At 39.3% G+C, this 27,871-nt stretch overlaps 2 protein-coding genes across 2 annotated transcripts in view; one reads left to right on the top strand and one right to left on the bottom strand.

Moving 5' to 3' along the window:
- The first annotated feature begins 1,371 nt into the window (after positions 1-1,371).
- ctdsp1 (CTD (carboxy-terminal domain, RNA polymerase II, polypeptide A) small phosphatase 1) lies at positions 1,372-23,578 on the top strand. The gene is made up of 7 exons (XM_071897815.2): positions 1,372-1,723; positions 9,773-9,921; positions 14,593-14,694; positions 17,613-17,669; positions 18,949-19,041; positions 20,703-20,888; positions 21,529-23,578. Exons 1-7 carry the CDS (start codon positions 1,651-1,653, stop codon positions 21,655-21,657), a joined length of 789 nt encoding a protein of 262 aa, XP_071753916.1. The 5' UTR covers positions 1,372-1,650; the 3' UTR covers positions 21,658-23,578.
- A 3,834-nt stretch (positions 23,579-27,412) lies between these two features.
- The window catches only part of obsl1b (obscurin like cytoskeletal adaptor 1b), a 33,477-nt gene continuing 33,018 nt past the window's right edge, over positions 27,413-27,871 (bottom strand). Inside the window, exon 21 of the mRNA XM_071897839.2 lies at positions 27,413-27,690. Within this exon, the coding sequence (XP_071753940.1) occupies positions 27,413-27,690 (278 nt within the window). The remainder of the gene's footprint in view (positions 27,691-27,871) is intronic.

The raw sequence follows: 27,871 nt of genomic DNA, 5'->3' as shown, positions 1-27,871 counted from the left end.
TTTTATAAATAGGACAAGCGTGTCAGCACAAGAAAATTAAATGTTCTGTATTGGTTGATGTAAAAATAAACTGTTTACCCTCCTGAGGTGCTTCATCTTCATTTAAACATTACATACAATGAAAGGGTTACAAGGAGGGATACATGTGAGAGATTGGACTCTAGGCTGTTGGTGTTTCGTATGATATAGATGGAAGACATAGTGCGCTATACAGCCTCATCTAGACAGATCACAGAACATCACACCAGTTGTAAAATCACTAGCCATCCACTGAATGCAAGTTTAATTAACGTCTATACCCCTCTCACAACTTAATTATAACTCCAGGCTCTTCTGGCATAAACACTAGCCAAACTGTCACTCTACTTGCCACAAGGCGCATGGTTAAAAATGTAGGCATCTGATCACATCAAATAACTCTATCTATCTGTTTTTATTGTGTTTTTCTATTGCCTTCTGCAAACTGTAGCTTTCTTTTCTTGTCTCCCTGTTTTTTATCTATTTATTCACTTAGAATCAGAATCAGAAACTTTTATTCGCCAAGTAAAATTCTTGGTGCAGGTGTCAACATAAAAACTAATAAGAATAAGAAAAATGTACAAAAAAAAAATGTCCAAAAAAATATATATATGTACAATACAAATGAATAAGCTATTTATTGTCTCCTTTCAGCCAATCCCTCATCAATAGGCATTTTGTATATTGAAAATTTAAAAATATGTTTAATTGACTAAATAAATAGCCTATCTATCTATCTATCTATCTATTGGCTGGCGTTTTTCAACAGTTTCATTATTGATTAATTGAACAGAAAATAACCGCTCGGGCCTTGACAGTAGGCCTACCCAATTACAATTCAGTACCCCACCCTGGGCTTCATGAACATCGTTTGAAAGAGCTGGGAACGTCTGGAAAGAAAGAGAGTTGGGACTTTCAACTTCAGTGTGGGCACTTTGAAGACTGTCCCTAACTTCCTCTTTTGCCCGGTCGGTTTCAAGGCTTCCCCCGTCACCCGTCAAAGTTGGATCAAACTTTAAAACGCGCAACGTCTTGGTTGCAGGCTGCTATTTAAACAAACGTGAGACATCAGAAATCATTTCCCCCCGATAAATATGTAATTAAATGAAATTAATAACCATCTGTAGGGCTTGATGCATTGATTCAAGACATATGATGTGCAGAAATAACACGCAAATGAAATTGGTGTTTAAAAACGAGAAACTTGTCACCACTGACTTCACAGCTTACAATATTACATAAGAAATAAACGGTTTACTGCAGTACTTCGGACCTATATTTTGCGAAAAGAGGAGCTTCACATCCTGCATTGTGGCTTTAAGAATGGGGCTTCCTTGAAACCGTCAAGTTCCATGTTAGTATGGTCAAATTGATGAAGTTGTTGAACGTAAGCCCATTTAGAAACAAAATAACTATTTTTTACTCGTTTTAGCCATTGCATTTTTTAAATTAGTTCGGACCGAGATGCTCTGCTGCGTATGCTTTGCTGCTGTTTAGAGCGTTTCTTTATTTTTACGCACAGTATGCGCGTATGTAGACAGGGAGTGGCAAAATATAAATAATTTTTTGCCATAACTCCTCGAACTATTTTTTATAGAGTATTAACGTCTGTGTCTTTGAGTGACGGATCTAATGGACCATTCGTCGTCGATAATCACGCAAGTAACAAGAGATGAGGAGGAAAATGCGACTTGTCGTGAGGAAGGTGAGTTTGGAAAAAGTTTTTGAACTATTCTGCTGCGCATGACAATGTCAGCGGGGCACAAGACAGCGGCGTTTTTAGGGCGCCACGGTGTCAGAAATGTTAAATGTAGCTCTCATAACAAGCTTAGACACCGTTTTTACCTTCTGGAAAGTTTGTATGTAGCCGTATGAGACTGTTTCTAAACTTTCTGAGTAGCCCACAGCAACTTTTAAGTCAGTTTAGCCGGGGCGGTAGGCCTTGAGCCACGGGGAGCCGCCTAAGACTTTATAAGCATAAAGGAAGACTTGGCTGGATTTAAATATATTTCCATGTATGTAGAAAAGCCATATGTGGTGTTACACAAATACTTTATGAAGTATGCAGAATTTAAGCAAGACTCAATCAAAAATTGTGGGTCTTTATAAAAAGGGGGCGGGGTCCAAACTGTACGTAGGCATTTTGACAGTTCACTGTTATTGTTTTGGACTTTGAAATTGAGTTGCCTTAACTCAGTTCTTATCTCTGTAAGTTGGTCAGAGGAGGCAAATTTAACAAGATGAGAATACAGTGAGCCTCAAAATAGGCATTCCGTGGCTTTATCTGGATAGATGACTTATTACCTTATTTCATATGGCCAGTATTTAATGAAAAGTCACTGTACTATTCCTATGAGGACCTTATAGTGTGTCTGTGGTGAATTTAGTGAGTTAGAGTAGTGACCTTATTGTACATTAAGGTATTTTTTACTCTCCTATGGTATCACTGTAATATTCCTGTAAGAAATATGAGTTTTGCAGTTTAATGTGCCTACATATTATCCTTCAAATTATGAATCCTGCAAATACAGAGAACACTCTTGGTTTCATACCATTGCTCTGATGTTTTGTCCTTCAATAAAGCACAGTACCTCTCAATTTAGAAATTCACACAAGAGCGTGTTTTTCCTACAGTCTAGGGACGATCCAATCAATATTTGTGGGAATGAACTACTTTCTCCCAAAGCCAGGCATTAGAGAACTGAGACTCAAACCTGTGATGTAATCAAGGCGCAAAATCTGGTGCTGCTCCATAGACAATGAATGAGATTTTGTGAACCACAGAGTGAGTGTTTATACCCAATTGAGCCGTGGTAGCGTTATAAGGTATGAGCAAAACCGATACACCCTTAACCCCAGAAAAATTCCCTGGGTCCTCTGACAGTCGCCTTTACCATCTTTCCCAATTCAGTCTCTATGGAGCAGCTTCAGTTACATCTTACATGTTTGACTATTAGCCTATTTCTTTGGTGTCTGCTTTGGGAAAGCCAGAACATGTGGACAAGTATTGATTTATTGATTATAGGCTGTCCTATACCGTCGAAATACAATATATACAGAGTTCTCCTTGGCTTGTAGCGAGGCACAGGTGGTAGTAGCATTGTTAGTGTGCCTGTACGCTGTTTGCACTCACTGAAAAAAACATGAAAGGAAAGATACAAAATCTCTAGCATGACATTTTTAGGTTCAAATTTTCCTTTAGTCCATCAGAAAAAGACGGTATCTAATAATAGTATACTATGCAGTGAAAACCCTGATTCACAACTTCTCACACAGTGATATTCCTCTCTAAAGAGATGGATATGAATCAGTAAAATCACCTGGATTCCTGAGAGCTAATTATTTCTCAGGTAGCATCTCTCCTACCTGGTTCCTGTCTGAGCTTGCAAATGCCATTACAGATTTCATGAATTTCATTGACGCTATTTAAATCATTCCACCTCATGGAGTAATGAATAAAGATGTTGTTGAGTACCCTTAAGACACAGGATATAAACGTTTTATACAAGTTCCTAGTAAATCACTAGGTTGACAACAACAACTTTCTAATCTGAATTCTTAAAAGTAGCACTATCATATTTTTATATAGCATAGATTTCCTTTTAATTGGTTCAGACTCATGGAATTGGAAAAAAAGAAAGCCATCTTACAGACAGAGAGGTGTTATTTTCAAATTGGAACTGGATCTCTAATCTAGATGAGTATTTCACTATAACCTATACAAGCCCAGAATGTTAGCTCTGTTCCAGTCTTCAGATTAATTTGCTAGTCAAAATGAGGCAAATAGTAGAGTCATGCAATGGCGTTGGTCTGCAGACCAGACAGCAGGCTGCACAGAGGCCACAGGTCCTGTGTAACATAACGGTGATAGCCTAAAGCGTAGGAAAGCAGACTTGTGAACAGAAGGTTGCTGGTTAAAATCCCTGGACTGACTGGAAATGTTGTACAGGGGAAGTGAGTGAGTGATGCTTTCCCCTGACTCAACTATCATCAAGGTGCCTTTGAGCAAGGCACTTAACCAACAACTGCTTCATTAATGCTGCTCAGTGGGCAACAGTGGCAGGCTGTGGTTGTACTGGGGTGAATGTGTACAGCTGAATGACTTTAAAGCAGGGCGATGCTTAAAGAGAAAGTATCCTCTGCTGACTGTTGACCCCTGGTAAAATAAAGGATGAAAAAAATTAAGAAATATTCTTGCATGGGGTGCCTAGTTATTATTCGAAACTAATAAAACGAAGAGCTTAACGTTTTTATTTAGAACTATGTCAACAATAGTTCACATTCAGAACTGCTAGTAAAGAAGTGCTAGTAAAGTTTCTATGCATTTATGGCAAGTGCTGTTAACATGGTGTTTGTTTTCTCTCACTACCAAGTACCAATCAGCAGTCACTTTAGGTTTTAGAGCAGGTTTGGTGATTGGATGAGAGACGATGTAAGATGAACTGTTAAAGTACCGAGCTTTGACACCAAAGGTTGTAACATATTTCGGTAATTGTGGGTAACGCCGACATGATTCAGTACCCAGCCCTAGTGCTGTGGCATTGCTTTCATGGGCAGAATCTAATTAAGCCTGTATTTATTTGGTATGCATGGGTCATTCATTGATCTACGACATATTCCTACCTAAATAGTATTACAATAGGCTGCATGGGGGAGGTAGCAGGATGAAGAAATCCAACCAGTGTTGAGCTCAACGCCACATAAACTCCTGAGCTGCAGTATTGTTGTCACTACCTGCTGTAGTGCTGAGTGTAGACAGAAGGTGGCAGTACCGTCCAGGTGACTGGTGCAGGCCGACTCCAGCCTGCTCCTGGACTACTTCCTCTTGGCCAAGAGGTCATAAGCCCAAAACATGGCTGCATTCCAGCAGCGAGGGGCCGGAGAGAAGGAAAAGGGGGGAGCTGTGTTCGGCCCTTCTTTTACTTCACTGGATTGCTGCAGCAAAATGGAGAGAGCATTACAAAATCAGATACTTCACGAAACTTGCTTTCGAAATGTCTTGGACAGTTTTGCAAAGTTTCTGTACACATTTCATGCAATGCTTGATGACATAATCAGCTAAGAACATGTTACTTCTGAAACTATAATTCTGTACTATACTGTATAATGTGCTGCTTTATTGCAATGACAATACTGCTCTAAATATTGCACATTTCATAGTTTCTATCTGCACCAACCACCAAGTCATGGCTCATGCAATCTCTCTCAGCGATTTTGAGTAGTTTTTTATCTTAGGAATTCAGTTGTATTGACAGTAAGAAGATTATAAATGTCTCATCAAGATGCAAAAATATTTAAACCTAAGTCTGACACCACCTCACTCAGTCTCCGCCACCATGAACCTGCCATACCAGTTGCACTGGAGGGTGTGAAGCAAGTTGTCAGATTGTAACAGAATATCAAGTGTCAAAGTGGCGGAAAGTCGGCCGTGGGAGGCCTCATTCTTTCTGCGTCTGGATAGGAATAGAAGCAGCCTAGTAAAGAGGCACGCCTAACCAGAGACGGACCCAGATAAGACCGCTTTCAACTGAGGCTGAAACATGCTGATGTGGCGCAAGGCTGTCGCTGTCCCTTGGAAAAGCTGTAACCTCATTATCAGTGTCGGAGCCTCTTGGAAGAAGAGGTGTGAGCGATGTAAGGAAGGGTTGATGCACTGTGAGCTTTCTGTTTTCATTTGAGCAGAGCACACAAATTCAGTGACAGATATGACAAATGTTAATTAAAAAAAAGAGTCAAAAACCAGCTACATGTGTGAGTTAGTTAACCCTCTGTCTTGCGTTTCATTTAAAGGCTCTGGCAAGTTGTGGTGTGAAAGAGAGTCACAATCACGTTTGTGGAATGGCAGCTTGCTTGCTAGTAATCTGAGCTGTTTAAGCCTGGTAACATTTGACTTGGCTAAATTGATCTATGTTCTCTCCCTCGCCATTCTCACTCTCTCTGCTTACGGTTCTGGTTGCTGCCACGGTATGATCTGGCACTTGGAGTGCCAGTTTACATAAGTACCCTGGTGATGGTTTGTAGGACGGGCATTATGAACAAGACTCTGTTACAGGAGTTACTGAGTTCTGTGTTAATGAGTAAACATGATTTTAGTCTTTGCTATGGAAGTTGTTGAATGCCAGTTTTGGAGCTGTAACTGCACCAGCGGGGTTTAGACTGGCAACATAAAATAAGTGCAGTACCTGAGTGGACTTCATTACATTACAGATGCCATGACAACTGCCATTGTTGTTAGAGTGATAAGACTTGCTCAGATTATTTCAATTCACATACTGTATAGTTATAGGAAAATTGTTATTTTTCCACGATATTCTACATAGTTCTTTGGTGTGAGCAAAAACCAAGAAGCAGGTAAACTGGAATGTGTAGTTTGGTTCCCCGGAGCTAGTAATATCAGAAAATTTCAGCCCAGCTTATTCGAAATGATTTGTCATAGGGCCAAAAATATGTTTCAAATTTTGTAAAGATTTTCCCATTTAGTTCCAATTTAGCTGACCCTTTACACTCCTTAAACTTCGGTGGTGACCAAATTTTGTTATTTGTGTGGTGTTAACCAAAAACCAAACCATCCAGTTTCACCTGGTTCATAGACTATTCTCAGGCAAAATACTCATCTGTATATTATTAAATGAACAGAAATTAACAATACAATTTTATTGATGATCCACATGGAAACTAAACATTGCATTGTCTCAGAGACATTTTGAATCTGTGCTGTCGATTCCTTGTAACATGCTAGAAAGCATAAGTGAAAGCAGAATTCAAATGGCTTTGGTGTGTACTTAGTGACCCCTCTTAATTTGGACCCAACCTCATAGTATGTGGAGCCAGTGCTGTCTGGGCATCCTGGGCTTATGTTTATGTTGACATTTGCAACGAAGACATGATCTCTCCCAAGTGTGAGGAATGACGTCATCTTGCTGAGAGTACAGCTTCAGCGTTTTAATTTAGTTTATTTTTTGATGCATGCACTTCAGCACTCGTGTGCACCAGATAAACACGCGGCTTAGCCATTTCCTACTGTGGGTTGTAGGTGTACACAAAAAGGTTTTGTTTGTGACTCCGTTTATGGCCTTGTGTGAGTATGCGCGGCTATATATACATGGAGTCCCATCATTAACCGCTGTCAGCAGCTGCTCTGGCAGGCTATTTTAAGCACTCTGATGTGTAATATCAGAAGAGCTAATGCAGCGGGCAGCGTGATGTTTTTTAACACTACAAGCTTCACCTGCCCTGTTCCTTCACACGTGTTTGCACACAAACCTTTCAACTTGGGACCAAGGGAAGTATGCCCCGACAAGCATGTCCTGGCTATACAACTACTCTCCAGTGGCTTAGTCCACTTTCAACCCCAATTGAAAGAAGGAGTCAACAGGCCCAACCCATTGAGAATTATGGTTTAAAGTGGGTCAGATTTGCTCAGGGAGGAAGCTGAAACCTCTCTGAGCTGAAGAGAAAGGTTAAAAAAGGGGTCATTTGTATTTTTTGTTTTGATACTGCTTTGATTTAAGCTAAATGACCATATTATTACACTACTAAGTAAGCATCATCACCAAAACAAAATATAGCAGAATCAGGACATAACAAAGACAGAATAAGGAGTGCAATTTTCTTTTCTTTGATAAATATCTAATGGAATTTGATCACATGCTGTATAAGTGTATCTGCAAAAAAAATTGTCTCACACAATCTACACTTAAAGTATCAGACATAAAAAAAGAGGAGAAGAAGCAACAATAAGCTTTATTAATGCGAAGAGTTGACACATCCAGGTATATGTACACATAATATTCACATACAGCTTCCCACACAGCCTCACTCTCCTTTCACATTACAGTTGTATTGAAGTTTAATCTGACTTTTTTAATGCCACAAATGGCCTCAAAAACCCCAAATATGTGACAATCAAAATTTACAGTACATCCAGTATCCATCACTCGAGCGCACATTTCAGTCTCTCACTTCAAGTTAGTTTGTATTCATTACCCCCTACCCCAACTATATGTTCAACAAGGTGTACATTGCTCATAGATATATTTGTAATCATCGCACATTTACACCACAAAAGCAGGTTGACAGGTCCATGATATGCCCCATGCTGAGGCAACAGATTTAGTCATGTCTGAGCGGCATGCTAATCTCTTACGCTGACAGCTCTGACCGGCCATCTAGGCTCAGCTAATTTGTCAGAGACGTTTCTTTTTTTTTTTTTTGTAAAGACCAGCTCTCATCGCTCAACCATCAGTTGATGGGGTGTTTTCTCCCACGTGTGTGTGCCAAAGAACTGCTGTTACTCCTATATTGATCTTGAGCGCTACGTTATATGACGCTAGCTGGACATTTCTGATATAATAATCCATATTCATTATCTGATTAGTGCAGCCAAAGATGCCGAAGTATGTATTCTTTACATCTTCACATTTAAGCAAATCATTCGTTTGTCTGTCTGCTCTCTGTGTATTTTGCAGAAACACAAAACTTCCAGTCCAGATCATATATTCATTTTTAAAAATGAATTGTTCCCTGAAATTCATCATTTCAAAAATACAGATGATCCTATTCTCAACAACATTGCTATTTTAGATTTAAGCAAATATGTTAAGCTGACATATAACTTTTAATTTTCTTTCAGGTAGCTATCATTTTGTCAATTCTTTCAAATGGTTGATATCCCCTTTTGCAGTGAAACAGTGTGTCCTGGTAACAGCAGATAGGCCTAAGTGTACTTACATGTATTTGTAACATTATGAGTTGGAACCTTTGCTGCATGGCATTCCCCTTTCTCTTTAATTCAATTCTCCATGGTATACAGTTTAATAAAGCAGAAACACCAGTCTTTAAAAACAGTATTAACAATAACAGTAGGGCTGAACAATTAATCAAAATTTTATCGAAATCGCAATATGGCCTACTGCAATTTTCAAATCGTAGGAGGCGCAATATTTGTTAAAGGTGAAATGTGTGTCAAAATACCATTTTAAATTAAATATTGTCGTGCTGCAGAGATGTCCTGGCCTACACATCATATTCTATAGACTTAAGAAAACATCTTTGTTTGGTACAGATCACCGCAAAAATCACACCATAATCATTTTAATACGTTTTTCACTGAAAATGAGAATAATGATGTAAAAATGATCATTCCCTCTAATATCGCAAATCATATCGCAATTGCAATATCAGTCAAAATAATCGCAATTAGATATTTTTTCAAAATCGTTCAGCCCTAAATAACAGTAACAATATTATTATGCTATTATTCTGTCAACATATGAAATTGCACTGGGAATTAGAAAGGAATTTGTGAGATCCAGCTGTCTTGCAAGGTTATTGCAAAACCAATACAAAAGAGTTCAGAAATGCTTGTGAAAATCATGTTGCTAATGTATTTATTAATTACACAGTCAGGTACACAAGCCAGCATGTGTCTAATTAAGAAACAAAAAATGTAAATGATTTTACAGCAAATTCTTTCATTTGGCAGTTAAACACTGGAATGAAACAAAACGTGCATTGCATATGAAACTGGTCCACAAGCACTGTATGTTTTCTTAATTTCCCCTCTTTGGCTCAACTATTTTTGACTGAAATGTACACCTATATGTTGTTATGCAACATCTTTCAACTCCTTGCTGTACACCAAAAATAGTCACAGTCAGGCAATATGAGGACAACACAATTCTGTCATACAGGTATGAGCATGCACCTCCTCATGTTGCTTCCTCTCGTCTGTGTCTCCCCGTCTCTCTTTCAGGTGCAAATGCAGTGTCCCCAGCAAAGAAACCTCGCAGCAGAGGCATTTTCCACAGTCTCTTCTGCTGTCTCTGTCACAAAGAAACAGAGCCACCTCCAGTAAACAACAATGCCCCCCTATTGGTAGAAGAAAATGGGACTCTGTCAAAAGTAAGTAGCGCTAATCTCTCAGCATCCCTCTCTCACTCTTGCCCTTTCCTGCGCTATCAACTATCTCTCGCTCTCGCTCTCCCTCTCCGTGGTCTCTGCGCAGCATGTGGTCAGCATGATTGATAGCCACATGATCGGCAACACATGTTTTCTTTGCACAAGTTCTTTGATGTTTACAAGAGCATCTCTCCTAGTCAGGAAACTATTGCATTGCACTGTTGAAAAGTACTCAGTGTCCAGACATCAATCAAGATGACTATAATTTACAAGAAAGGTGGAAATAGCCTAACGGTTAGAGGAGTGGGTGTCTGACTGGGCGGTCGCAGGTTTGGGAAAATCCAGGTGGCGAAAAAGAGTGAGACATGTTATCCCCTTTCTCTGCAAATATTGTTGAGGTGCCTTTGAGCAAGGCATTCAACCCCATTTGCTCCAGTCTGCCCTGTGGTTAACAGTAGAAGACTAGTTGTACTGGGCAGGTAAAAGAACATGTGCCCCTGGTAAACCTTCCCTGGATTAATAATACAAAATAAAGAAATACATTACATTACATTACATGCATTATTGAATTTGAAGAATAGTGTGGATGGTTTAGATATTTAGATATGTTAAGACATCATTGCTTGCTAAGCCTGTGACGACAGACCACTATTCCTTTATGTAACATGTTTGGACAACTGACAATGCTCCCTATGGTTTTATTGAGTACATTCTTGGAAAACAACATGGTTATAAGCAATCATGGACTGGAGATCAAGTGGTCAAGAAAGTCTCGGGTGTCAGTTTCAGATTTATGCCTTACTTCAGCTTTTTATAGAGATTTGATATTCCAGAAGTTATTTGTCACGTCTCTCCAAGCCCCCAAAATAAATTGCTCGGTCTCCCGCTGAGGGGGGCGAGTCAAGTGCTAGTCTCAGTGTTGGTTGTGACCCCCTGTCATGTCAACGTGCGCTCTGCTGCTGCTGTTACTCCCTCAGGCGGGCTGCGGTCTCAGTGACTCCCCCCACCAGCCGTGTGAAAGTCCACTCTCAACGGACCTCACAGACACCTGCCAGTCATTTGGGCTTGGACTCTGTAGGATCCCTGGAGAAGGCAAGTCCCTAACCCAATGCTTGGAGCAACTCTTGAGTGGTAAAAGTCCAACTTGAGAAACGCTTCTCCCGATGTACCTGGAAAACTCTGAGCAAAGTAAAGCCTCTGGAGAAGGGGAACCACCTGCAGAAGCCATGCTTGCTGAACAATGCCAGGCTCCTGAACTAACAGAAGCCACAGATTTAACCAAGCCTTCAAAGGGAAGTGCTGAAGCCTTTGTGGAGTATACTGAGCAGAATCTTGTCAGGGGAGAAATGGGCCCTTCTGTACTTTCTGCCGAACACTGCAACATGAATGGAGATCTTGCAGATGAGACTGAATCCTGCACATATTGCAATGGACATTCTGAGAGCTTTGAGCAATATTCAGCAAGTGAGGAATCTTTTGAGCTTGACCAGATCGCTGATCGGTGTGAGACTTCAGGGTTAAGCAAACCATCTGATGAATGCGCTCAACGCTGTGAGTGTTTTAAACCTTGCAAGTCCTCTGAGCACTGCGCTAATCATGGCTTAGCTTCCAATTGTGGCCCTTGCTGTGAACATTGCACTGAACACCTCCAATTATCTCAACAATGTAAGCCTTCTGATCAACAGTTTGAGTCCTTTGAGTTTGAGCCAGACAAATCGGCGGTGATCTGCGATTCTTTTGGGCAGTGTGAAATGTCCGATTTCATACCCGACTGCACAGAACTCCTTGAGTTATCGCACCAATGCAAGCCTTCTGATCAGCAGTTCGAGTGCTTTGACTCTGAGCCAGACACATCAACAGAGGACTCTGAGACTTCCGAGCAATGTGAAATATCTAGTTTCATACCTGACATCTCTGATTCATTGGATTGTGGCACTGGACTTTGTGAGTATCACGAAACTCAAAAACAAGCCGAATACACAAGTGATAATAGTGAAAGCTATCCATGTGAACTAAAGGATGAGCAAACTGTAAATTCTGAGTATTTTGAACCCAGTGATGAACAGTCTTGCATAATATTAGAAGAGGTAAATTCCTTGTATTTGGACACACCTTTTCAAGTTGCCCCTGACGAAAGTACGCATGTCCCCTTTGCTAGTGAACATGGTGAGGAAATGCTGCTCGCTGAGGAAAGCTTTCATCATGCCATTACGTTAGAGCTATCCACAGAGCACTGTGAGATGCCTAACAATAACGGTCTCTATGACGCTGTTGAAGCAAGTCAGCAATATGAAACAAATCAGCAATATGAAACAAATCAACAATATGAAACTTTGGAGCAGTGCGACTCTGACAAGACCTTTGCTGCTCATGATGATCTTACCAATGAGACTTTGTTGGATCACAGTTCTGAGATGTGCACCGAGGAAGATGGATCCTCAGATTGCTCTTCCACTGAAACAAAATCCTTCAACACCTGTCCTGATGGCAGCATTCTCTCCGAGCCTTGTTCTGATTCTTCAGGGGAATCCGACAAAGGAGCCCAGGAAGATTCCAGTGATGAACAGACTCAGTGGGAATCTTTTGAAGATGAAGATGAAATAGAACAAAGCAGTAATGACGGACGTAATAATGATCAAAACAAAACTGGTGATGTCAATGAGGATTTCTTTGACTTTTTCGATCAAGGTGACTATTATGGACGTGGTTTTGTACAAAGGCGACCTTATATTTCCTGTTTTGATGGCGGAGACATCCATGAGCACCTGCATGTTAAAGATGTTAAATTCAAAGCTGGGGCACCGAAACGTCGTGCCAAAAATGCATACAGATATGAGAAAACCAATGACGAAGTGACTGTAAGGGTAACTGATGCTTGTCATGATGCTCCTGAAGACTCTGCTTGTGAAGAGGCTCATGAGGCAGATGCACTTGAGGCCTGTGATGAGATATCATCTTACGGGTCAGAGGAGCACCCCAAAGAATTGGAAGCAGAGGATGAAGCTCAAAATGACTTCGTTGAAGAAAATGAATCTGCTTTTGATGAGGCCCAGGCACTATATGCAGAGGACTGTGTAGTCAGTAAAGCAGAAAACGATAATGAAGTCTATAATGTAGATAAAGCTGTTGAAGGTGTTAATGAGGAGAACATGTGCGCACCAAATGCAGAAGACATTTCTGTTGAAGGTGATGCATATGAGGATGATGTTCCTGATGCTCAAAATTATGAATCTGCTGACAGTATCTCCACCATTGATCAGTTACAGCTAAGCATTACTAAAGGCAAAAAGGATGACAAACATGTTGAAGAGCAATTTGATAAATTATATGAAGAAAAATTATTTATTGCATTTTCAGAAAGGGAGACATATTGGTCACTCGTAGATAATGGAGAGATTTGTGAGCCAGGTGTTGAAGAATACTATGCATATGAAGTTAAAAGCATTCAATCATCTGCTAAACAAGCGCTGAATGGCTTCATTGTGGAAGGAAGAACACACAATCAGACAATCTATGGAAACGCTGATGGGGATGCTTCTAAGAAACAGGAAGAAGATGCTCTTTCATTCCTGACAGAGACTGAATTCCAGGATGTTAACGTCCCTGCAGTCTGCCCAGAAGAGTGCAAAGCAGTCAAATTTGGAATTATTGAAGTTATCGAACTGAGTGAAAGTTTGGAGAAAACGGCCAATGAACAATACAAAACTCCAGAGTCAGACGATGACTCTGGGCTAAATGAAATCTCCAGACAAATAAGGCCTCCTCTAGGTGTTATTCACAGTGTAGTTTCAGAAGATGCCAAAAGCGACACTGAACAAAGCAGCGATTCGGAAGACGAGCAGAGCGAAGACGAATCCTCTGAGCCTTGTGAATGCGAGTACTGCGTTCCACCGGAAGAGCAGGTATTATAAGGTCTTTGCACCCTAGCTGTAAAGCACTGGAGATGTGAGAGCAGGCATAATTAGATTTATGTTTTCAGAACTGTGGTTTGAACTTTCCATTTGTTCCGAGAATTAGGTAAAATGTGGCCTCAATTTTGTTGGCCTATTTTTACATTGTTAAGAATTTACTACCAGCCGTGGCTGCAAGTTGGCTCCGAATCAAATTTGTGGCACTGACTAAAGTGTGGGGAGGATATAACTTGGCAGATTGGCTGGTATTTGTGTCAACCTCTAAAATACATGCTCTACCATTCTCCTCACGTGGTAATTCACTCTGCGGGGACACACACATACATGAATTGCCCCGTGTTAAAGGCCGCCTATTCGGTCATGCCAACTCCTTTTAATAACAACAGAGTCAGCTCAACAAGTGCTGAACTCTGAACACTTGTTGAGGGAAGAGACATAGTACGGTGATGTTTACATGCTCCGTCAACACAGTAGCAGCTGTAGCGTCCAAGGTTTCTCATGCCCCCTCATGGACACACTCCACCACAGCCCCATTGTGTCAGTCTCTTAAGTGGCAAGAAGCACACACACAATGTATGTCTTGGTGCTACGAATTGAGATGGTAACTTCTCATGGCTAAAGCAAATATGTGGACTTTTTATTTTTGATATTAGAGCGTTGCCACTGTTGCTCTTGTTGCGGGCTTGAAAGTAAAAAAAAAAATCTGTCTATAACCTTTTCCATAAATCAGCTCTTCATTGTCTTAACTCTCTTTTGTCTTTAGGTTCCAGCAAAACCGCTGCTCCCACAGATCAAATCAAAGGATGCAGGGAAGATCTGTGTGGTCATTGATTTGGATGAAACACTAGTGCATAGTTCATTCAAGGTAAGCTTGCTGGTGTGACCTACTTTCTCACCACAGTCTTGGGTAGATTGTTTTCTTACCGATGCACACTGACACCAGAAACCTCTAAAACCAAATAGTGCAGTTAATCAGTGATCAACCGCTAGCTAGCCTTTAGTTTGAATATACTTGTATGTCTACTCAAAAATATTCAAAAGAGATTAATGTGTTTGCACCCCCCCCCCACATCCCTCAAAGTTAGCAAAGATGTGCAGTCATTGTATTGAATCCTACAAAGTACTCTGTTCAATTCAAACAGAAAGGATATAGAAAATGACATTTAAATAATTTGTATAAGTGTTCAGCCCCTTGTTTCATTTGGACTAAATGACTGTAATGAGCATTTTTTTTCTTCAATATTTGGCCTATAATTGCCTACAGCTCATCTTTGCAAATATACAAAAATACTGAGAGTCCAATTTCTCCATTGACTCTCAAAATCTACAAAGCAATAATTAGACAACAGAAGCTAAAAGCTGCACTGAAAGTATACTCTATGTAATTTTGCATAATGGCAGGAGAGACATGATTTTATTTTTAAACCCCAGGAATTGGAATCAGATGCCATCTATAAGTAGCCTAAACTATTTATTTTACGCTCTGCGCCAGTGTTTTGAAGCAAAGACCTCTCTGCACCCTAAACTCCCAGTGGGATGTACTGTGGAAAAGACCTGAGATCAGATTTGCTAACAAGTAAGGCAGAATTGGAAAGAAAAACCCTGAAAAGAAAATGTTCAACTCTACCATGAAGTCTGAGTAACATATGATACAAAATGTTGAACAATTATTTTTGCGGGTAAATGAAAAAAAGGCCTGTGAATAAATGCCTTTCTTGAATATTCTTTTTACAGATATAATGGAGCACTTTTATATGAAATAAAATAAATAAGTTTTGAAATAAATTCAGCACAACAAAATTTGCAAACAATATACTGTATAGCCTACTCACCGCAGTGTTATTGTATGTGAAGATGCGCTTAAAGCTTTCAGAAATGGTATTCTCTATCATATTATGTCTACAAATAACTGGTTGCCTTTTGATCAGTTTGATACCTTTTAAGGCAGCAGTTCAGTGAACAAAGTAATCAATGCCAGAAGTCAAGGCTCCTGTGTCACGACAAATTATGTAATGGATGCCATGTGCTGCTTAGTCCTTCTCGGGTCACAGACTGTCCTAAAGGATGTCACTGGATATTGCCACTAGCTAAGTGTAAACAGGGTCAGACCGGTAAGCACCACAATGTTTCGCACAAGTTCGATAATAAAACTCTTTATTGGTTTGACACACATACTAAATATAGCGTGAAAAGCGACATTTAAAAGTTGAAGATGCCCCCTGGATTTGGTTGTACGCAAATGTCGAGTGAAAGACGTCGTGTTGCACTCTGGTAGTCACGTTTAAAGCTCAGCAAGAAGAGGCTGGACCTCTCAATAGGGAATAAATGATTGAGCAATACAGCTCACTGTTACAGTATATTGTACATGTTTTTGGTGTGTGTGTGTGTGTGTCAATAAATAAATATTTGCATATTTTATACATATATAAAACATGTTCTTTCATATAAGCTTGAGAAGAAATTAGACAGCACTAAGCTATAGGTTATTCAATAGATTATTAGACTAGATTAAACTTTAATGATTTCTGTGGAGAAATTGGCCCTTTGCAGCAGTAAGTTGAAATAGGATGCATCAAAGAAGAATAGGATATAAATAAGAATGATGGACATATTAAGTAGAAATGCATAAATCAAAATGTGCTAAAAAGTAAGCATTCCAGCGTTAAAAGTACGTGCAAAATGGCATTAGTAGTATTTGTAGCAGCAGAACTTACTGAGACATAAAGACAATGTGAGATTTGTGCGTTAGTGGAGGTGGAGAATCATAAAATATAAAATATAATATAAAAAACAAAAATATAAAAACAAAATTGTGAAAATGAAAATTGTAAAATCTAACTACATATGCAATAATAACACTAAAAAGGAATATGAGGGTATGAGAAAGTCATGGTCACTTTATTGACCTATAGGTCTTTATGGCCAATCTTAATGCAACAGGCATTGTTTGTTATTTATTGTGGTTTTTTTATTTGAAGATTGTAACAATAAAATAACAACTGTCTGAGACAGCAGTGTTATTTTTGGAGTACATAACATTTGATATACGTTTTCTCAGTTATTTTTAGAAACAACTTCTTGAAAAGCATTAAGATCTATATTTACTGTATATGCTGCCACATTTGATACGTGTGTATTTGGCACTGAAGAATTTAGCTGAAGTGCAAGCTTTTATTACCGACACCTTCACGCCAGGGGAAATTATTTCGGTACAAATTAAATTGTATTTTGTGTTTATCCAAACCTTAAACATTTGAACCAACAGTGAAAAAAATACATTACATTAATTGCACATAATTATTTACATTTTCTTTTAATCCATGCAGTTAAAATAATCTCAGCTGTACAGTGTGAACTTAAGCTCCTGAGAAATGTACCCTGTTCATTAAAATCTCTCCTATTTGCCTTACCTCATATAACAACAATTCAGGTCGTGGTGTAAAGCCTTATATAGAACGTACTCGTGATGATCTCAACATTTGAGAGCCATATTTTAGATGTGAGAAGTGCCTAAATAAATCAGATATTTTATGAGCGTTGTCAGATTCTGTAGGCCCTATATTTCAATGATGGGAGTCACAAGAGCCGGATTATTTACAGTGCGGTGTTATTTACAAGACGCTGAGGTTGCGTCTTTGCTTCTGTGTGACACATCTTCACCTTTGATTTGTTGCCACTCTTTATCTCCAGGAGAAGGCTTTAGACTTTCTCCCCTTTTGGAGAGAATTAAAAGAACAAGTACATTTTGTGTTTTTTAATTCTCCTGCTCTTTGTTTCCAACAGCCGGTGAACAACGCAGATTTTATCATTCCAGTGGAAATCGATGGAACAGTTCACCAGGTACGCACTTGCTATGCCTTATTGACCATTTGCTACGTTGTCTCCTTATATTGCTTCACTCACAACACCTCAATGTCAAGGCATGAAGCAGCCATCATAGATGTTACACTTTCTACATGCTCACTACACTCCTGTTCCACCCCCAAAGAAGATTTATTTGAAAAATCCTGCAAGTCTAAAGCAGGATAGATGCAGTATTTTCTACAATCATTGTAAACTCCATATACCCATAACCAAAACATGTGGTATACAGTGTTTTACCTGTACAGTAGGATGGTGCTATGAGCTCTCAAGATCTCAAATACGAACATAAAGGAAATAAAATTCAAAATCTGATATGGTGACTCCAGCTTGTACTAGGAACACTGCGCCGGTTACCTGACAGTGCTGTGGCCTTCACTGTTGACGGCTCCAAGCAGCAGGAGGCTATTTCAGTGGCCTGACGAAATGAGGAAACCCTGGCTGGCTTCTCAGAAATCACCGGCCATCAATCTCAGTCCGTAGCGCATATTACGCCCCGGCTCACTGGTGCCGGGCGAATGGCAGCGACTGGCTATTCCTCAGCGGCTTTAAATGGCCACTGCAGCCTGCTGTGCCAGGAGCTCCCAGAAGACAGAAGAGCCTTGTTGTCCGAAGGGCTTGGGTCTGTTTCAAGTAATCCAGGATAGGCTTGTTAAAAGGGGGAAAGCCTATTCGGGATGACTTGGTTCAGAAACAAGGCCGCCAGCATCTTAGTGGGAGCAGGCATAAAATCCTGTTTGGGTTTATACACAAAATATTATTGAATATTAAAAGTTGTTTTTTTTTGTTTGTTTTTTTTTGTTTTTTTTGCTTTTTTAATTACATTTATCATTTGTAGATAATGTAGTAGAAAAAATAAGTTATGCTAAAGGGAATCAATGCTCACACCAGATGATAAAATCCAATAAATTTAGTATTGTTTCTTTTCTTTGAGTATACAACATGTTGTTAATAATAGATCTGTGTAGAGATTAAAAAGCATAACAATAATAATAGCTTATTTAGAAAGGTTGCCCTGTCATGTTTGAATGAGCAACTCAATGCAAGTATGTGATTTTTGTTTTTTTTCTTAAGGATTTAAATTTTTTGGACACACAGCTCTCATTAATTTACAAAAGAAAATGACTGTTTCCCTGTGTTTTTTTTTTTCCTGAGATTTTTTTTATTTGTATTCATGATCATATCCCTGTTGACAGTTGAAGCATGTTTCAGAAGAACTGTCGATTTCACACTGTATGCCTCATGTGTCTCCGCCCAGGTGTACGTGTTGAAGCGACCCCACGTCGACGAGTTCCTCAAACGGATGGGCGAATTGTTCGAGTGTGTTTTATTCACCGCAAGCTTATCCAAGGTAAGAGCGCTGCCCTGAATGCCGCGTAGCTGCTGGTCGACATGTGACCGCATATCGCTGGCAGAAGGACACAAACAGTTGTTAACAAATATTTCCCTACTGTATGTGAAAAGTGACACTTGCTGTTTCAAAACATTATGGTTAGAATTACTGGAAGCCCGACCTCATTTTTGCTTGTGTCTGATTTACAGCTGACCTTACACATACACCCTCGCACATAAACATTATTATTATTATACCTGTCAGGAAATTGAATTCACTCCCTTCCTAACCTCTAACATTTACCTTTAACCCCTTTCACCCAAAATGACTCAACTCTATTTCTGGAAGCTTTTTTTTTTTTTTTTTTTTTACATTTTGGTGGGTATTTTTGTCCAAATCACGTAACAGTATCATGGTATCATGGGTGCATACAATTTTAGTATGTGTGGCCCCAATGGGAAATGCGCCCCAAACCCCAGAAGTGTTAGTATTACCAAGCTCCACTGCAGCCACTGGGCATCAGACATGACCATCAGCCATAAAGAAATGCTTCCTTTGAAATGAGTGAAAGCTGCTCCACTGCCTGCGTTGCAGTTGCGTCACATTTAATGGTGTCCAAGCTCAAAAGTCACTGAGGTTCAATTCAATTCAGTTTAATTGTGCATTCATGCTCACATAGGCAAGGCAAGGCAAACTTTATTTATATAGCACATTTCATACACAAGGCAAATTCAATGTGCTGCACATAAAACACAAAGAATAGCCTACATAATTTGTCAGGTAACATTATCAGGTGACATTATCAACTCATAAAATTACATTAGATAGAAAGAAAGAAAGAAAGAAAGAAAGAAAGAAAGAAAGAAAGAAAGAAAGAAAATAAATAGGTAAGGAAGTAAGTAAGATGAATAAATGATGAGAAATGAAGTTGATCTGATTGTTTTCTGGAGTAATGCAATCCACATAGACCACGATGGTCAACTTAAGAAAGGCCTATGCATTATTTAAGGTAACAAGCCTAAAAAACAGATAATTGTAGCAGAGTATACTAGCATCTGGCTGCAGTTTGTGGCTGTATTGTAGTTTGTTTCAGCTCAGCTTTTCTTTACAATAAGAGCACATAAAGAATAAAGCACCAAAGCTATACTCGTGCATATTGGTGAATATGGCACAGAGGCTTTTCCCTCCTGCTGCTCTTTCAAAACAGCGCGGTATGTGGAGCAGCTAGAACGACACATTAACACAATGCTGACAGAGATGCAATGTGTGGACTGGCATTTGAGGGTCACGCTCTCGTCATACCAAAGCCCAACTCTAACCTCAACTTGTACCACTAATCCAAAAATCAGCTTCTTCCCCTTGTGAGGACTTTTGAATCTTATAATGTGAGTTTTGTTGTCATTTAGTTTCCACTATCCCGTTCAGTACTGTTTGTTTTGCATTTCGATTTTTTTATTTCTTTTGAGGGGAAGTGTTTTTTTCTAAACTCCTTGGGGTTCTTATCTCGCCTGCACAATCTGCATTTTTCTCACCTTTGTGTTTTAGCAGTTTCACGTGTAAACATACATTGTAAAACAGCACACCGACACTCACTTACAGCCACACATACACACACGCTTATAGAAGCTGAGCCCTATTTAAAGACAGCCGTACATGTGTTTGCTTTCTCCCGCTGCTAGTATGCGGATCCTGTGTCGGACCTGTTGGACAAATGGGGGGCGTTCCGGAGTCGTCTGTTCAGGGAGTCCTGCGTCTTCCACAGGGGGAACTACGTGAAAGACCTGAGCCGGTTGGGTCGAGACCTCAACAAGGTCATCATCATCGACAACTCCCCAGCCTCCTACGTCTTCCACCCCGACAACGCGGTACGCCATTTTTTATTTATTCCTCTGCACCACACAAGTGACTATACACTGCAAAACAGAAATCTCCATCTTAACAAGTCATTTAGTCTGTTTTTGAGTCCTAAAATCGTAATTTTCTCATAACAAGTGGAAAAAAATCTGCCAATGCGGTGAGATAATTTCACTTGTTTCCGATGCAAATCATCTTGTTTCAAGAATTTTGTAGAATCAAGTTTCATTTTCTTGATAGTAGTGCAGTGATCTGCCTTATTTTGACTTGTTTCGAGATACTGACACTCATTTCTAGAAAATTCCTGAAAGAAGGGAAACTGCATTAGAAACAAGTGGATATATCTCACCTCATTGGCAGAATTTTTCTCTTGGTTTAAGAAAAATAAGATTTGAAGGCAGAATATGAGACTAAATAACACATTAAGATGGAAAAACGCTATATATTCACACTGAACAAAACACAATCATTACCTGAAAATGACTTTTCAGCATCTCTAAATTATGGAGGATCCAGTTTGTAAAGGTGTTATCATTTTTACCAACCATAGACTTATGCAGGAGTAGATATCACTTGTTCAAAATAGTTGAACAACTACTGTGGTATACTGAGAAACTCTTCTAATTCCACCCTCCTCTTTCAAACCCCCAGGTTCCCGTAGCTTCCTGGTTTGACGACATGGCGGACACCGAGCTCCTCGATCTCATCCCCTTCTTTGAGAGACTAAGCAAAGTGGACGACATCTATGATATTCTCAAGCAGCAGAGGACTGCAAGCTAACAGAAAGAGGAAAGCAGAATGAAAATTATCACCAGCGACTGTCATCACGGGGCCACGGAGGCTGGTGGACGCAGGCTCCACGCTGCTTCCCACTACAAGGACCACACTGCAAAAAATGTCTATCTTGATACGTTATTTAACCCTGTGTTCCAATCTTTTCTTTTCTTAAAACGGGTGAACTAAATCTTCCAGTGGGGTGAGATACTTTTTGCCTTGAAAGTCCATTGGAAACAAACGATCTAATCCCACTGGCAGATTTCTCTCAGATGTTTTCAGAAGAGCAAGATTTTAAGACTGAATGTGGGATTAAACGACTTGTAAAGATATATTTTGCAGTGCAGCTAGTGCGTTGGTGTTGGTATGCGGCAGTAAGGACAGTTAAGTGTGGCGTAAACCTGGATTGTGTGAAGAGTTGTGCCGTTCTATAAATGCAAACGAACCATATCGATCATTTCCCCCTTCAGTACAATGTAGCGTTGTAATTAACATTTGAACTAGTCCTCACATAGAAAAATAGCAAATCATTGAATACTGTATTTTGGAAGATTATATCTTGAGGTGGACTGAATCCTGTTACTCAACCTTTTTCTTTCTTTTTATTTTGCCTAAAATGCCCAAGTGTGTATGTATGTACTAAAAGACAATCATCAGTCAAGAAGTAGTTGTTTAGATTAAATTAGATTAATTTTATAGGATTTTTGTTAAATCATTTCTTTAACAGGTGATGTATTTCACTACAATATGCACATTTTGATGTGCATCGAACACTATGCACTTAACTGTATATCAGCAATCTTTGGCAAGCTATGAACAAACACCATTTGTTTTTAGTCTTTTGAAAAGGAGGAAACGGTAACAGCAATTATGGGTAACAATAAATACGCAGTAATCCACTGCAGTTAAATGTAGTCCTTATTCACTACATTACAGTTTTTACCATAATCACTCAGCCCTAACAGTACTGGAATCAAATTGTTAATGTCTAATCTTTCAACTTTTGTATTATGCCCAATCTAACTCTCACAAAAGACCCTAACCTTGGCATCCATGTAGTTGACTACATACTTACCAAACCAACAAATCTTGGAGGAGCATTAAAAAAAAAAGAAAGACTGGATATTGGCATTAAGAGAACTTCCATCTCCCTCCGGACGGACTGACTGCACGCTGATCGGACTTTTCAGCCCATATCTGATGGAGAGACTTTATGAAAGTGCCATTATGGACGTGGTGAGATTATTTTTGTACATATATCAGGATTTTAGGCAATCGTTTTTTTGATTTGTTTTTAATAATGTTATTTTACCTATGTTGAGAAAGATGTTTTTTGCGTTTTTAGTTGGAACTGATGTTGGCAAAGGAATACAACGGGCTGTCCATCAATAATGCAAATTCTGTTGTGTCTACAAGAGGAGGCTTTAGCGGTCTGTAATTCGCAAATACGATTGTCTTAGATGAGTTTGACATTTGATTTTAAAACACACTTTGTCGCCTCCTGTTGTTGAACTTCAATCTGAGCTTTTTCATGTGTGACATTAATCAAGTCGATCAATACTGCCTTATCACTCTGTACATTCAGTTTGATAGGGGAGACTTGTGCCAGACATTTTCTAGCCCTGATTCACTTTGCCCCAATCTGGTGTGAGTGTGTATGTTTGTGTGTGTGTGTGTGTGTGTGTGTGTGTGTGTGTGTGTGTGTGTGTGTGTGTGTGTGTGTGTGTGTGTGTGCGTGCGTGGGTTTCAGTGTGATTGCGTCAGTGTGAGTATTTCCATTGGTTTAAAATTAAAAAAAAAAAAAAATGTACTTTGACAATACATGAAAGAAAATGTAACCTTTCTTGAAATAATGATTTAACTTTTTTACTGTATGCAACAAGAGTATTAATGTTGACACTCAAGTAAAGAAACTGGTTAAAATAAGTGTTTTGAGTTTTTAAATTGCTGCTGATAAATGTTAAGATTGAAAAAAAAAAAAAGACGACTAGAGATATTTGTACCTTGCATCAATAAAGCATGTTTTATTGAAAGAGGTCATATTTCACTACAGTAAATGTTTCACATAACACTAATGTTCAAGACAACATGGCAGCGGTGGAAACAAGTGAAATGGAAAAATGGAATATGGAACAGACTTCATATGAAAACACCTTTCATTCTCCATTAAGTTCAAACGTTAATACCCACCCGACAACGCATCTCAATAAAACTACTAGGCCTTGATGCTCAATCAAGGTCATCAAGTAATATTTAACCTATTGCTTTCCTAAATTACCTGATTTTTGGCCCAATGTATTTACATTACAAGCCCCTTACTGCAAGACAGAACTTTCTTCATACAACCTTGAACTTCAGTTTTCATCAAAACATAAAAAACAATTTCTATACAATGGACAAATGATGAAAAATAGACATGAAATTGTTAAAGGTAATGAATTAGTCATTTGTTGCTTGGCAGGTCCACTCTAAAACCCTTTGGCAAATAACCCTAATAAACTTAAAATCTAAACTTGAGATGCATAAATGGCCGTTGGAAAACAGCCACAGAAAACTAGCATGGTGTTTTTTATATGGTAATACCTGAAACTGGTATCCTTGCTTACTATAAATAATACAAATCAGAGTACTCTCACGATAGCCACACAAAACCATGCTTCGATATATGGGAGAATTACACTGAATGAAGAATTATAGTGTGTAGAGAATTGCACAATTGCATGTTTAAAGTCGTATGTAAGTCAGTTCTAGTTGAGGATATATCTCGAGTGTGGTTTCTACCTTCATTCATTCTCAAACTATGCACTAATACAAGCTGACAAAAAACAAAAGTTATCAGCCATTTACTTTTCGGGCTGCAGTGAAAATCAGGAAAGTAAAAGCATTCAACTGGAATCTCTGACGAGGGCAGGGAAGTGTGAGTTCTACACGGGACCAAAATGGCTGCTTGTACACAGGAACGGAAAATCTGGTTTTTAACCCTTTGATTTGATTATGCCGCGGCTGTAATCAGATCCATGTGTTCGCTCTCTGTTCAGGCAGCCGGGAGAAGATCAGATCTGTATCACAAGGGCGATTACACATTAGATTTCAGGAGATCTCGTTGCTCTATGTCCGCACTTGGGCCTGAAAATAGCTGTCATGCATCTCCTGCGGCTGTACTTATTTAGTCTCCTTGCTTGCATGTGTATTATTGCTGGATTGCATTCAAACTATGCAGAAGTCAGATCTCGATGCAAGTTAAAAATCAGATTTTCTGTTCTTGTAAGAATCTAACCATATAGGTATTGCCGCCACTGAAATCCTTAAATCTTTACAATATCCCAATGTGAGATTCATTGGCACAATAATAGATTTGGCTAAAATCCCCCTACCAGGGTTGGGGGTCAATTCACTTTCAATTCACTCACTGCATTATATACATTGAAACTGCAATTCGCGTAATGATGAGAGAGCCGTTTTTAAATGTCTTTATAGACTGGATATAAGAACTTTTTTCATAAAAGAATCTTTATTTTTTCTTACTGAAAGGAAATGACTGAATTGCAAGAAAATCGATCCCAACCCTGTTTTTAACCACTTTTAAAGACATATGTAAATGTATTAGCCACTTCAATGTTACAGCTTGAAAAACATCAATACAAAAAAAACAATCAATCCATGTCAATTAGGTGATGACACTTAGAAGATGACAGGGTCAGTCACGGGTTACCTGTGAAATTTGAGCAGAGAAAAAATTAGACTGAGAACCAGAGAGCATCCATCAACGTGCTTGGCCTTATTCTGTCAAAACGTAAACTTGCCTTTGCTTCAAGTGATGTAAGGTTTCATGGTTGGTGTCCATTATGCAATCATCAAACGTTATGCTTTTTGTTGAATTAAAAAACTGGTGTCGCAAATAACAGCTTAATTAAAGGGCTATTCCATTGAAAATTACTTTTAGGTTCTCATTTTGCAAAAACAGTCACTTCTAAAAAAAAAAAATCCCAAACCCTTTCTGTGCTTTTATGAATTTCGATTTGAGTTTGAAAGATCAAGGAAAATGGAAAAGCCATAACATCATCAAATTTTATAGCATGAGATAGTTGGGGAAAAAAACTAAGAAAAATAAAAACAATCATTTAATTCAATGCAGTTTCTTAATCTTGAGAACTCATGATTAAAAACTCAAACTCAGCATTTAAAACTTAAGAAAATCAGTTTTGGTGGAATTCCCCTTTAAGCCTGTGACAGTCCTGCAATGGCTTTTGTACCAATCCATAAAACTAGACAGAGGGTTGAAGGCTTCATTTCAGCTTGGGGGAAACACACTCCTGATGTTTTACCACATCTGCAACCAAATCACCAAATTATGAGCACCACATTTTCATCATATGGTCTTTATTTTAATTTCTTTTCATTTCTAATGTGTGCATGCTGGTCTGGCTGTGCTGCATGTTGCCCTCAGTTGACAGCCCAATGAGTTTATGACTATGTCTCCCATCCAAGCCAGATGAATGAACCCAATACTCTTTCAGTTAATAGGCAACATAATAAAACTAAATATAGTTTACTATCCTGCACCTGTAAATAGGCCTAGAAGGTTCCATGGATATGTGCTCTATATCGCTTGACCTACATGCCCACGGATAGAGCAAGACCATAAACACCCAATATTATTTACAGAATGTTGCACTCTCAGAACCACCGCATGTATGTGTTGGTTGCCATGTGCTGCATGTGTAATGCCAAGTCACGCAGCGCACTTTAATACGCTGGTCTAGACGATTCAGTATCAGTCTGGGAGACTAATGTGGCTTTTTGCGGTGCTTGTAGTGCAAATATGGTGCATTTGTTGGACGGTTAAGTTGATTTGACCTAACACTTTTTTATTCCATTACTTCAAAATGCCATCTTCCCACATACTTGTGTTGTTTGTCCATAATGATGAGCAGCAACTTTATTTTTATCCTCATCTAGTGATCATTTTTTGAATTGAAAGACTGTATTTTTATCCCCATCTAGTGGTCATTTTTAGAATTACATTGAATTACATTTGAAATGCCTTGCTTCAAACTTTCCTTCTCAAAACATCAGTTGCTCAGTTGAATGTATTGATACCTTTGATGGCAATGTGGATCCTGACTTCTCCAGCCAAGACGCCTCACCTCACAATGGTGTGTTCAGGAACAGTTACAAAAATAGTAATCTTGGGGTTTATTACTTGAAACCTTTTTGCTCCATTTTATTATTACAATTTTTTTGCTTGATAGCCATTTGTTGGACACTTTTACAGTACCATGAGCACTGTAAATTCACACATTGCTGCACTGCAACATCGCAAATGACAAATTACACAAACTCCCCATGAATTCAGACTTCCACATAAGGAATGACTCAACGGTTATGAATGTTGCTTGTAGCTGTTTTAAAGCTCTTGTTCAGGTGTTATAAGTGTGTTGTAAACTGTAGTTTGTATAGTGTTACCATGGGTGCTCAAGGGTTAAAAATTAATTAATTGTATGATTTCGGTAGCTCCTTTGAAAGGGTTTACTTAGTATATTCATAACAGGCTCGAGAAATTATTTTGACATTTGTGAATGATTTGAAATAAAGTGTTATAAATGTTCTGTGTAGACCCATTACAAAGTAAGAGTTACAGTTAGGGTTAAGACTGTCACTGACAGTGTAAATAAAGCTGTTATATCAGGTAAACCACTCAGCAAGTTGACAACTAAATAAATAATGATGCAAAGTGATGAAAATGACATAATACCTTGTTTCACTTACTCAGCACCCGAAGCTGGGCGCTGCTCTTAGCTTTTCCGGAGGTGAACTCCACCAAGCCGTTCAGGTCCAGGGAGGTCTGTCTGAGCGTCAGCCTGTGGACCGTGCCCATCTTCTCCAGCCGCACCCTTGGGCCCGGCTGCAGCGGCTCCCCGTTCAGGCTCCACACGGGCGCTTTGAGGACCGGCACTGAGACCTCACACTCAAAGCAGGCTTCATCGGGGGCCACGACCTCCACGTCCTCCAGCTCCTTGATCATCAGCAGAGACTGGGCTGAGATGGTGAGAGGGAAACAGAGGGAAAGCTGTTAGCAGGACTGTTCAGCTACTGTCCAGCTCTGACCACTACGCAGATCATTTTCCAGGGTTAAGTGTTGATTTTACAGTGATTTTTCAAAGTTTTTTGTTCACGCATACAGCTGATATGGCTCTGGGGCAGCTGTTCAAAACTAAAA

Source organism: Centroberyx gerrardi, chromosome 10 (genome assembly GCF_048128805.1).
Source record: "Centroberyx gerrardi isolate f3 chromosome 10, fCenGer3.hap1.cur.20231027, whole genome shotgun sequence".
Lineage (NCBI taxonomy): Eukaryota > Metazoa > Chordata > Actinopteri > Beryciformes > Berycidae > Centroberyx > Centroberyx gerrardi.
The sequence above is the reverse complement of the archived record's forward strand: the minus strand, read 5'-3'. Positions and strand labels throughout refer to the sequence as shown.

Coding starts and splice junctions, on each gene's coding strand:
- ctdsp1 (XM_071897815.2), top strand. CDS start 1,651: ATGGACCATTCGTCGTCGATAATCACGCAAGTAACAAGAGATGAGGAG. Junction 14,695..17,612: donor TAGTGCATAGTTCATTCAAG/GTAAGCTTGCTG, acceptor TGTTTCCAACAG/CCGGTGAACAACGCAGATTT. Junction 20,889..21,528: donor TCTTCCACCCCGACAACGCG/GTACGCCATTTT, acceptor TCAAACCCCCAG/GTTCCCGTAGCTTCCTGGTT.